The sequence below is a fragment of the Miscanthus floridulus genome, chromosome 16, assembly GCF_019320115.1.
Source record: "Miscanthus floridulus cultivar M001 chromosome 16, ASM1932011v1, whole genome shotgun sequence".
NCBI classification, from domain to species: domain Eukaryota; kingdom Viridiplantae; phylum Streptophyta; class Magnoliopsida; order Poales; family Poaceae; genus Miscanthus; species Miscanthus floridulus.
The window spans coordinates 42,928,490-42,941,051 of NC_089595.1; the positions used below are offsets into that span (position 1 = coordinate 42,928,490).

The 12,562-nt window shown below is 45.8% G+C and overlaps 1 protein-coding gene across 1 annotated transcript; it reads right to left on the bottom strand.

The window, feature by feature from the left end:
• Positions 1-2,613: 2,613 nt before the first annotated feature.
• On the bottom strand, positions 2,614-10,132 carry LOC136513118 (probable serine/threonine-protein kinase PBL7). Its single transcript, XM_066507111.1, has 5 exons — positions 9,503-10,132; positions 7,933-8,068; positions 4,096-4,354; positions 3,790-3,922; positions 2,614-3,357 (listed from the first exon to the last, which is right to left on the bottom strand). Exons 1-5 carry the CDS (start codon positions 9,989-9,991, stop codon positions 3,115-3,117), a joined length of 1,260 nt encoding a protein of 419 aa, XP_066363208.1. The 5' UTR covers positions 9,992-10,132; the 3' UTR covers positions 2,614-3,114.
• Between the last annotated feature and the right edge of the window lie 2,430 nt (positions 10,133-12,562).

Genomic DNA, 12,562 nt, shown 5'->3' on the forward strand with positions numbered 1-12,562 from the left:
ATAACTAGCTTATACTAGAGCTCGCAGTGGAGGTTGAACTTAACCGATGCAGCCTTACAAGCCAAAGTATAAGCCATGACGGTACTTACAGACAAGCCGAAGATCGGCTGGACCGATGCAGCCCTGCTTGTTGAAGAACTCGTTGAGATCTACACTACTCCTACTCCTAAGGGTTGGCACGGAGCAAAAAAAAATAATTTGTATTGATTGATTGGATGCCCTTTTCACAGTAGCCAGGGTCCAATATTTATACCCAGAACCTAAGTATGAATCCTACTTAGTTATAACTCATTACAATCTTTGGCATAAGAGAAAATATTCCTAATTTAAGATAACTTGGACCCTAATCTTTTCCTTTTTATAGAGTCCGACATGTCTTTCCCGATGCCAACCGTAGCTTATTGTCGTTATCTGTTGGCGTTATATGAAGAGAGCCGATTCCAGTGCTGCATTTTAATCAGCTGATATCGACCCTTATGCAACCGATTCCTTGATGACGCGATCTTGGGAGCTTCGAGTTCCCGTGCTCTTCTTCCTAAATTTTGGTGTAAACAGGCTAATCAACTTAATTCCCCGGTAATTAGTACAACTTTGAATATCCTCTTTATTCTTGTAGATCGGTACCAATATACTTCTCCACTCGTCAGACATCTTGTTCGATCAAAAAATATGGTTGAACATCTTGGTTAGCCATACTATAGCTATGTCATCGATGCATCTCCACACCTCAATTGGGATACCATCCGGTCCCATCGCCTTACCTTCTTTTATCCTTTTCAACGCCTCTTTGACATCAGATTCTTGGATTATCTACGCAAAGCACCTATTGGCATCATCAAAAGAGTCATCCAACTAAAAGGTTGTTTTCGTATTCTCACCATTGAACAATTTGTCAAAATACTCTTGCCATCGATGTCGGATCTCATCCTTCACCAAGAGATGCTCCCTTTCATCCTTAATGCACTTAACTTAGTTGAAGTCTCATGTCTTTCTCTCATGAACCCTAGCCATCCTATAAATGTCCTTCTCTCCTTCCTTCGTACTCAAATATTAGTAAAGATCCTCGTATGCTCTACCCTTTGCCACACTTACAGCTCGCTTTGTAGTCTTCTTTGCCACCTTGTACTTCTCTATGTTGTCCACACTCCTATTATGGTACAAGCGTCTATAGCATTCTTTCTTCTCCTTAATAGCCCTTTGGACTTCCTCGTTCTACCACCAAGTATCTTTAGCCTCGCATCTACTTCCTTTGGTTACTCACACCTCTGAGGCCACCTTCCGAATGTTGGTTGCCATCTTCTCCCACGTATTGTTTATGTCCTCTTCTTCCTTCCGAGAGCCCTCTTTGATAACCCTTTTCCTAAATACCTCTGATGTCTCCCCTTTCAGTTTCCACCACTTTGTTTTTTCAATCTTAGCTTGTTTATCCCTACAGGCATGCACCTAAAAATAAAAGTCTACCACTAAAAGCTTATGTTGAGAAACAACACACTCCCCTGGTATCACCTTGCAACCCAAGCATGCTCGTTTATCCTTTCTTCTTATGAGGACAAAGTCAATCTAGTTAGAGTGATGTCCACTACTGAAGGTCGCTAGATGAGATTATCTCTTTCTAAAGAAAGTGTTGGCTATTATCAGGTCAAAAGCTACCGCGAAGTCCAGAACTTCCCTCCCCTCCCGATTCCTACTACCATACCTAAAACCTCCATGAACTGCCTCGAAACCTGCGCTTGTAGTATCTACATGCCCATTAAGATCTCCTCCTATAAAAAACTTCTCACTACTAGGTATAGCTTTAATCAGGTCATCTAGATCTTCCCAAAACTGTGTCTTAGCACTCTCATCGAAGCCTACTTGAGGACATACGCACTAATTACGTTCAAGACCATATTACCAATGACAAGCTTGACTAAGATAATCCTATCTCCTTGCCTTCTCACTCTCACCACACCATTCTTAAAGCTCTTATTAATCAAAACTCCTACTCTATTTCTATTCGCGACTGTCACTGTGTACCAAAGCTTAAAACCTGTATTGTCTATCTTCTTCGCCTTCTGACCCTTGCATTTAGTCTCTTGAACACAATATATTTACACGCCTCCTAGTCGCGGTATCAACTAATTCTCTTAACTTACCTATAAGTGACCCTCATTCCAACTACCTAAACGGATCCTAGTTGATTCGACTAGCTTCCTTACCCTTCACACCCGTCGACTAAGATGTTAAGACCCGCTCATTTTTTATTACACCTGAGCGCTGATATAGCACGCCGCTAAGGAAGCGACGACTTGATCCTTGCTCACTTGACACCATGCCCAGATCGCAACCCAACGCGTCACCAAGGGGGTGCCAACCCTACCCTTGCCCATTTAACACCATACCCAGGTTCCGATATGACGCGTGGCTAAGAGGATTACGCCACAACGGTTTTCTTTCAGGTTCCATCTCCATTAGAAAGGCTAGATTTAATATTGGCTCGCCACGCCTATCACAACCTTCCTCTTTTACTAGAGCTTGGGTTGAAAGATTAACAAAAATCAACAGAACAAGATAGAAAGAAGGTATGTTGCTCAGACAGCAACGAAATCAAAACCAATTCAGAAACATGCTATACATTAGTAATACTAAAAGACAAGGGCAACACTCAGCTACTGACAAGGATACACAACACTTAGCAGCTTAACAGTTAATACCCTACGTGCACAATGATCTTCTAAGCTACTTCCCTAACATAAATAAGCCAAAAGGAAATTAGTGCAGTACTCTACAAACAGTTCTGCCAGCTCATACCAAACCTACCATCTAATGATGAACTCCCCACAAGTACTAATCCCAACTAGGCAACTACCCACCATCACACCATAGCAGCTAATTGTACATGACAGAAACTTCCCTTCAAACTCAAATAAGCTCAGCACCGTTCAACCAGATTCCCTTTGAATTTGCAACCTACCTGCTCACAACGCACCCTACAAAATCAGGAGAGCACCAGCTGGCGAAATCATTGTTAAGAAGCGTGTGAATATCTTTGTCTCAACACTCAGCAGTAGTTAGTTAGAGACGAGAAGGGTTCCAGAAAGCCAAGCACGAACTGCAGATCAAACACATGCTTTCCTAGTCGAGTGGCTTCGATGATTGCACGTTGGGGTTGCAAGCTTTCTGATTAGAACGGTTCTTGACAAGTGGAACCAGCGATTGGACAACATCAGCCATTAATGGCCTATAGTCAGCCTCTGGTTGAACACACATGGCAGCAATAGCAGCCACTTGGACAGCATCTTTCAAGGAATATTGACCTTCCAATGCTGGATCCAAGATCCGCACAACTTTTTCTCGGTCAGTGAGCATAGGTAATGCCTGCAGTAATTCAACAAGCGACAGGTTATATATATGATGAATGTTCAACTATCACGACACAAGCTGATGTTTTCTAACCAAGTACAAGGAAGAGAAGCAGGTTTATTCTAATTAATACATGTCATGACTTTGTACATGAAAAATCAAAGCATAGGAGCAAAGACAATTGAAGTTCTACGACAGCAAGGAACTGAAGTACATGTTCTCATTGAAGAGCTGAAGAACATGCAAATATCCAATTTGCTCATCATAATCACCTAAACTTTTTGCGGTTATCACCTAAACTTTTTGCAGTTTAAGGAGACACTGTTGTATAGTCAATACTAATTTTATATTAACAACTAAACAGATCCATTAACGTTATTATGATTCATGGTGGCAGAAGGAAACAGCTCAAAGCAAAGCTATATTAATCAGTAACTTTTGACTTACCCAGTTAACTAAAACACCTTCTCCAGGAGGCCTCTTCATATCAACTGGTACTCTGCCAGTAAGCAATTCCAAAAGCACAACACCGTAACTGTACACATCTGATTTGGTAGTCAAATGCCCAGTCAATGCATATCTACACAGATTTGTAGTATGTGCATCATATTAGAGACAGTATAATCAGTTCTTTAGAGCACAAAAGTGATTGAGCAAATGACAGGCCAATATCAAACTTATGACCTTTCACAATGGATTTAGTAAGTAGTTAAGTCTATAAAAAGTAATAAATGAACATTAGCCTGATCTTACTCTGGTGCAACATAGCCTTGTGTGCCCAAAACTCGAGTTGAGACATGACCACCAGCTCTATCAGATCCAAGTTTGGCTAGACCAAAGTCTGAAACTCTTGCATGGAAGTCTTTGTCCAGGAGAATATTGCTACTCTTGAAGTCTCTGTGTATAACAGGTGGATTAACACGCTCATGAAGATATTCCAAACCTTTGGCTGCTTCAAGTGCAATTCTCATTCTTGTGTCCCAGTCCAATTTTGAGATTCCACCACAGGAACCTAGAACAATGTTTTAGAACTATCAGTTGGCAAAAACAATATGTCTTAGAAATAGTGTCAATACCCAAGTTACCCGCTGTGTTAAGTGGTAGGAAGACATTTCAGCCAACTTCACGTTTACATATCAACCTAAAAAAGGTTATTTACTTCCATAATTGAATGTGGCAATTCTCCAGATTCACATTTATAATATGCCAACTACCTGTAAGCTTAGTATCTACACTGGTAATTATTTTCACTTTGTATATTAGCAAATTACCAACAAGAAGCACATCAACATAATAAAAGTACATAACCTTCTATTGCTCATATCTTCTATCAGACGGTTAAAGCACACACTGATGCTTTTGGGCATTATCAACGAGGTTGAAAGAAGAGATGGCTCGGGAAAACTTGGTAGATTGATTATGGAGGTACCAAATGAGTACAATATATATAGGCAAGGATTGTCAAGGGTTTATAGAAACACCCAATCAACGGTGATCCTTACCTAAACCAAGATCATCTACCATAAAACCCCAAGGGGCGCCTACAGGCGCACTCAGCCCCAAGCCTAGGGCGTAACAGCCCATACAGTGATGCTAATAGCCCAAGCTACAACCCATAATATAGCAGTCTAACACGCCCCCGCAGTCTGATCGTCGCCACCGCGCACGTTCTGGCTGGACCTGAACTCCGTGAAGACCGAAGATGGAAGACCTTTGGTGAAGATGTCCGCATATTGGGACGAGGTTGGCACATGCAGGACATGAACATTACCAGCAGCAACCTTCTCCCGAACGAAATGGAGGCCAATCTCGATGTGCTTGGTGCGTTGATGCTGAACCGGGTTGGAGGACATGTAGACGGCGCTAATGTTGTCACAATAGACCAAAGTAGCTCGCCGAAGGGGGGCATGGAGCTCGAGCAAGAGCTGACGCAACCAAGAGGCCTCAGCAACACCGTTGACCACCGCGCGGTACTCAGCTTCAGCACTGGATCTGGAGACTGTATTCTGACGCTTGGATGACCAGGAGACGAGATTATCACCGAGGAACACTGCGTAGCCCGAGGTGGACTTGCGCGTGTCAGGGCAACCAACCCAATCAGCGTCAGTGTAGACCACAAGATCAGTGGCAGGAGATGGCCGCAACAGTAGACCTAAGTGAAGAGTGCCCCGAACATAGTGAAGGATGCGCTTGAGTGCTGCCAAGTGTGGTTCCCGTGGGTCATGCATGTGAAGGCAGACTTGCTGGACAGCATAGGCGATGTTCGGCCGGGTGAAGGTCAGATACTGTAATGCGCCAGCAAGACTTCGATAATCTGTTGCATCAGCCACAGGAGGGCCATCAGCCGCTGCAACCTTGGGGTTTGTGTCGACTGGAGTAGAACAAGGCTTACACTCAGCCATCCCAGCACGGTCCAAGATATCCAGCATGTACTGCCGCTGCGAAAGGAAGAGACCGTCACCACACTGCTGAACATGCATACCGAGAAAGTGATGCAGTTTGCCAAGATCCTTCATTGAGAACTCCTGTTGGAGGCAATGTTTTTAAGGCGGTAAGGCGAGGCGTGGCGACTGACTACCGCCTTACGCTTAAGCGAGTAAGGCGTAAGGCGAGGCGACGCCTTAACAACTTAAGAAAAGTTTAAAACAACAGCTCAGAGCAGCAAATGGTGAAGAAAAAAGAAAAGGAAAAACGAAAAAAGAGCAGGGGAGGAGTAAGTGGTCTGGCCCAGCCCACCAGGCAGCCCATGTGGAGCTCACGTCTTCATCTCTCTCTAATCCCTCTCTCCTCAGCGCCACCGCAACTCAGCTGCTTAGCACCGCCGCAACTCTCTCCCAAATCCCTCTCTCCGTCTCTTGCTTCCCTCTCTCCTGCAGGCCAGCGCCGATTGGCAGGCGGCTGCTCCTCGCGAAACTTGACCAGAGGGGGAAGCTGTTCTTGAGGGGGAAGAGGACACGGCCGCATGGCTCGGCTGCGGGCGGGTAGGCGTCAACTTCCCACGGCAGCGGAGGGGATGCAGCGGCGCGGGCGAGCGTGCTGCGGCTTCCTATTCCTCTCTCGCTCTCCCGCTCACTGGTTGGTCTCCCGCGCACCTGCTCTGTTTCTCCTGCGCGCCCGCTCCCTCTGCGCGCGACATTTTCTTCCTCGCGCTCGCCCTCTTTCGTTTTTCTCCTGCCGATTCTCCCGCATATGGCGCCCGCCACGCACGATTTGGGCGAATCGGACGCCAAATCGACGATTTCTAGATGCCACGGTCATAAGGCAGACGCCATATGGATCTAAGGCGAGTCATCTGCTGCGGCGTCCCGCGTGGAGCGCCTTGGCGCTTAAGCGACGACAAAGCAACGCCTTGAAAACATTGGTTGGAGGGCCGAAATGATCCGCCGAAGGAGACCCGAGGAGGAGGCTGTGAGGATGATGTCATCCACATACAGGAGGAGATATGCAATATCTGAGCCGCGCCGGTAGATGAAGAGCGAGAGGTGTCCGACTTGGCTTCGACAAACCCGAGAGACAACAGAAAAGTGGCGAACCGACTATACCAAGCGCGAGGAGCCTGCTTCAACCCATACAAGGACTTGTTGAGCTGACACACGAAGTCCGGGTGGGTGGGATCCTCAAAACCAGACGGATGTACACAATACACTGTCTCTGACAAATTGCCATGTAGGAAGGCATTCTTCACATCGAGCTGGTGCATGGGCCACTGGTGAGACAGAGCCAGAGAAAGCACGGTGCGAACTGTGGCAGGCTTCACAACTGGACTGAAAGTCTCAGAAAAATCCACGCCAGGCCGCTGAGTGAAGCCGTGAAGGATCCAGCGTGCCTTGTACTGCTCAAGTGACCCGTCGGCGTTGAACTTGTGCTTGAAAATCCACTTCCCGGTGACCACATTAGCCCGAGGGGGGCGAGGAACAAGATCCCATGTGTGGTTTTGGAGAAGAGCAGCATGTTCTTCCTCCATAGCAGCACGCCAATTCTGATCGGCGAGTGCACTGCGGAAGGTCTTGGGCACTGGAGACAGTGGCGTAGTATGATAGAGAGCAGGAATCCGGAAGCCGGTCTTCGCGCGCGTGGCCATGGGGTGCTGGTTGATCACTGGGGGGACAGCAACAGCACCCTTGGGCAGCGGCGCAGGTGCAGCAGCTGGCTGGACAGCAGCTGGGCACTCAGCAGCTGGCCGGACAGCAGCTGGGCTCCCCCATGAAAGAAGAGATGGCTCGGGAAAACTTGGTAGATTGATTATGGAGGTACCAAATGAGTACAATATATATAGGCAAGGATTGTCAAGGGTTTATAGAAACACCCAATCAACTGTGATCCTTGCCTAAACCAAAATCATCTACCATAAAACCCCAAGGGGCGCCTACAGGCGCACTCAGCCCCAAGCCCAGGGCGTAACAGCCCATACAGTAATGCTAATAGCCCAAGCTACAGCCCATAATATAGCAGTCTAACAGAGGTAAGTCTGGAGCATTCATCGATTGAAAAGCAGTGAAGGGTTTACCATCTTGTTGACACTAAAAAATGACATATGCACAAAATAAATGCACAAAAACAATAGTTTTGGACAATACAAAATGCCTATACCTCTGTTTGGATAGAGATGCTCCTGGAGACCCCCATTGGCCATGAACTCATATACCAGTAGACGGTGTCCACCTTCCGAACAATGGCCAATCAGGCCCAATAAATACGGCGATCGGAGCCTACTCAGCAACTTCACCTACAAAACATGAGTGTTCAGAAACAATGAAAAAGTTGCAGGCGAAATTTTCAGTCCATTCACACTATGTGAACCATCAAGAATGGAATAATTGATGAAATCAGATTTCAGTTATACCCAGAAGCTCCTGGGACTGTTTGTTTCAGCTTTTTGCTGGCTTCTACCAGCCAGAAGCTGAAACAAACAGCCTAGCTATTTAGCTGCCTTTGGAAAAGCTGGCTTATGAGAAAATGAACTAAAAGCTGAAAAGCATGCTGAGAGGAGTTTTTCTGGCTTTTGGTGTTCTAAGAAGCTAAACAATTATTACAAAAGTCAATAGCAAGAAATCAACAAGCAGAAGCCAAAACCCCAAAAGCTGCAGCTCAAACCAACAGGCCCGTAGCGTGTCTGATAAAATAACAGAGTTCAGTCATAAATTTGCTCTTTATGTCAATTTTCTGCATATACTTCCATTCCTATAGCCAGCACAGGAGTAGCTGCTAACCTAACACAAAAATTGTGTTGGTCTCACAGCTCGGCATGTCTTGCTGGTTACTGAGTTCAAACACACTACCTGTTGCCAAATCTGGTATTTCTTATCAGATGCCAAGCCTGTGTGTGCCCTATCCCTATTGCAAGGTAATTGTTTCCTAGCTGTTGATTTGTTGCTATCCCCATGGCTAAATTGGGGATATGTTAAGTATTGGCGGAACCGAGTGGCTGCTTGTCTTCCTATTTCCACTTAATAAGTAACTAGCTGTCTACTTGTCTAGCATACTGCATACATGAGGATATCGAAATAACTGTGCAGTTACATCCAACAACAAAGCATTGACGGAAGCAGGACTGGGAAGTTAAATTTCACCCACTCCACTCCAAATCTGTTTGGATTTGACCAACATCTTGCTAAAGTGAAAATGGTCACACTACCCTCATGCCAGAAAAAGACTACAAAGTTATCCATGAACTAATAAGAACTAAGTGCTTCACATACATGCTTAGTTGCTTACCAACCATTACTATTACTACAACTAAACAAACACCGCACAGAGCTGATAGTCACAAACTCACAAAATCCCAAATAATCCAGCCGAAGTTAAAAACATACACCTCACCTCCACACGAGAAATTTTGTGGAGACCAAATTTTACACAAAGTGACTGCTCCATTTTTAGAAAGAGGGTATGATCTTTAAGTAAGTAAACAACCACGGAAACCCCCAACGCACAGTGACCCCATTTGCACTCACGAAACCCACAAATGTCTCCGCTTGGACCGCAGAGCTTCACCGAGCCCAAGCCGCATTGGCCATATCCAGTAGTTACCAACTAGGAGGAACACGCTACAGGACGCGGTGAATGCTGTCCCAGCCCCAAACCCAGCACATGGAAACACCCGCATTCGGCGCTGAGTAGCAAGGATCCAAAATGCACAAATGTCAGTAATTGTTTTTACCTCCATCTCGAACTCCTCTTCGCCCTGCTTCCCTGGGCGGTCCATGAGCTTGACCGCGATCTTCCTCCCGTCGGGGAGCACCCCGCGGTACACGGCCCCGAAGCTGCCCTGCCCAACCATGTGCATCCGGCCGAACCCGCCCGTGGCCGCGTGGAGCTGCCGGTAGCTGAACACCTGCACGCCCCTCTCCCCAGCAACCACCACCGACATCGCCGCCGCCGCCGCCCCGGCCCCGTCGCTGGCGGAGTTGCTGGACGGGCTGTCCTTCCCCTGCTGCTGCGGCTGCGGGGCCCGGGGAGGAGGCGGAGGAGGGGAGCTGGAACGCTTGGGGAGATGGAGCGAGTGGAGGCGCCGGGAGACCTTGCGCGTAATGTAGCAGTAGTAGGCGAAGGCGGCGATGAGGGAGAGGAGCGAGAGCGCGGCGAGGGAGATGATGACCAGCAGGGTCACCGACTCCTCGCGCTTGTACTCGTCGCCGCCGTCCGTCATTGGGTCGCTGGAACCCTAGCTCGAGGGGCTGCCGGGTTCGGAGAGGAGAGATCAAGCGAGTGAGTGATTTGGAGGAAGACGACGAGGGTTTTCGGGGGGTTTGGGAGTGGAATGGGTGATTCACCTCACCTTCCTCTGCGGTCTGCGCGGAAAAGTGCAATGGCTAATTCATTTCCTCTGCGCGGAACCCGAGGTCGGGGACAGCCACCAGTGGGGTGGGCAGCGGGCTCGCTGGCCAGCCGGGTCCAGAAGCAGTGCAACGTGTACAAACGGAACTACGGAATTGCTTGCGGCACCGTCAACAAAAAAGACAAAAGAATAGAGTAATTTAATAGGGGTACATCTCCAATAATTTAAAAAAATTAGTAATAAATTCATGAGTTTTCATGTGGCTAAAAAAACTAGGACCATATTTGTTGAGTTCCTCCGGTAACATAGAAGACAATTTTATATTAAAAATCTCAGACTAATTCTAAATAGCCCGACTGATTTTATACTTTCTTCGGCCCCGTTTGCTTCGCTGAAAAAACAAGCCGAAACATTATTCTGGCTGATTTGTTGTGAGAGAAAAACAATGTTCCGGCTGAAAAAACCAGCTGAAAAGTAAACATGGCCTTCATCTCTTGTATACTTATATATTGGGAACTTGTTCTATTTTTTATTCCTCTCACCTCCTTGCACTTCCGGATTGGCCAAGAACACTTGGTTTGCAAATTGAAGAAGAGCTTATAAGGCTTGAAGCAAGCTCCTCAACAACGATACAAGAAAGTTTGAGTTTTTTTATGACAAAGCATAGGATGATCATTGTGTTTTTATATAGAGGTATGGGGAGGGTGGCTTTATAATCCTCTTGCTTTATGTTGATGATATATTGATTGTAGGAACTAACATAAAAGGAATTGTTCTCCTGAAAAAGGCATTGAGCAAGTCATTTGCCATGAAGGATTTGGAACCAGCAAAACAAATACTTGGCATGAGGATCTCCCATGATAAACAAGAAGCTTTGGCTATCACATGAATCATATATTGAGAAGGTACTATAAAGGTTTAATATACAAAGTGCAAAACCAGTTAACTCTCCACTTGCAGGACATCACAAACTAAGTGCAGGTCAGTGTCCTACAAGCACAAAAGGAGAAAGAAGCAATAAAGAAAGTACCTTACCAATCTGCTATGGGCAATTGGATGTATGCCATGGTGTGCACTAGGCCTGATATTTGGGGTTGTTAGCCAGTTCATGAGCAATTCAGGAGAAGCACATTGGGCTACAGTAAAGTGGATCCTTAGGTATCTTAGAGGCACTTCCAAGATACGTTTATGCTTTGGAAATGGTGATCCTGTATTGCAGGGCTATATAGATACAGATTTATGTTGGAGATAAGGACTCAAGGAAGTCCACATCGGGATACTTGGTAACATTTGCAGGGGGAGAAGTGTCATGGAAATCAAAGCTGCAGAAGTGCATTTCATTATCAACAACATAAGCCGAGTACATAGCAGCGGTTGAAGCTTGCAAGGAAGTCTTGTGGATGAAAAAGTTCTTGCAAGAGTTGGGACATAAGTAAGAGAAGTACAATCTATTTTGTGACAACCAAAGTGCCATTCATCTTGCCAAGAATTCAAGCCTTCATTCTCGAACCAAGCACATTGAGGTGAAGTATCATTGGATTCAAGAAGTAATGAGTTCCGAGTTGTTGCAACTTGAGAAAATTCATACCAACCAAAACAATCTAGATATGATGACCAAAGTTCTACCAAAAGAGAAGCTATAAGTGTGCAATGAGGTAGCGGGCATGATGGTGCCCCCTCATAAGTTGGAGGAGATATGTTGGGAAATCCTCCTCATGAGTGGGCCATGGGGAGAGTAATTGCTCCTAGAGAGTAAACCCACATGTCATATGTGGAGCTCAAGTAAGTTGACCAACTTGTGTGCATCTAGCATTTGTTTCTTTGGCTTTTAGCAGAAGGAAGAAGCATCTGGACAATAGTACTACAACTTTAGTTTTTCCTCTTCGTGAGACAGAGAACAACCGCTCCTTGTGTGTGAGTGAAGAATGAAACATGCCCCTTTGTTCCTTACGTGTTAGAAGGGAAGAAAACCAGAGAAGAAAAAGAAACGAAGAAGGAGATTAGAGAGGAGAACTTGCAATATATCAAGGAGGGTTTGTCCTCAAGGTTGTGAAGCTTCAGATACACATTTTTATTGCTTGGTGCCTCTAATCTGAGTTCCACCATCATTTGGTGAGGTCTTTCCTCAAGCCACAAATCTTATTGTTGTTGTCCGAGTCAAGATATGTAGAATCTTGGTGTATGGTTGCCTCTACTGCTATCTAGAGATGAACTTAATGACGTGGCTTCACTAAATTACAGAGAAATCTGCTAGTGGGGGTCTCTGTAATTACAGAGATGAACTTAATGATGCACTATAGGTCCATGCCAGCCATGTGGATATTTCCTGTTTATGTGGCGTGCCAACATAGCATACATACATTTAGGCCCCATTTGGCATGACTCCACTAACTGGTGGAGCCATTTTTTTGCTTCAGCTCCATGAATATCTCTATCGATGAA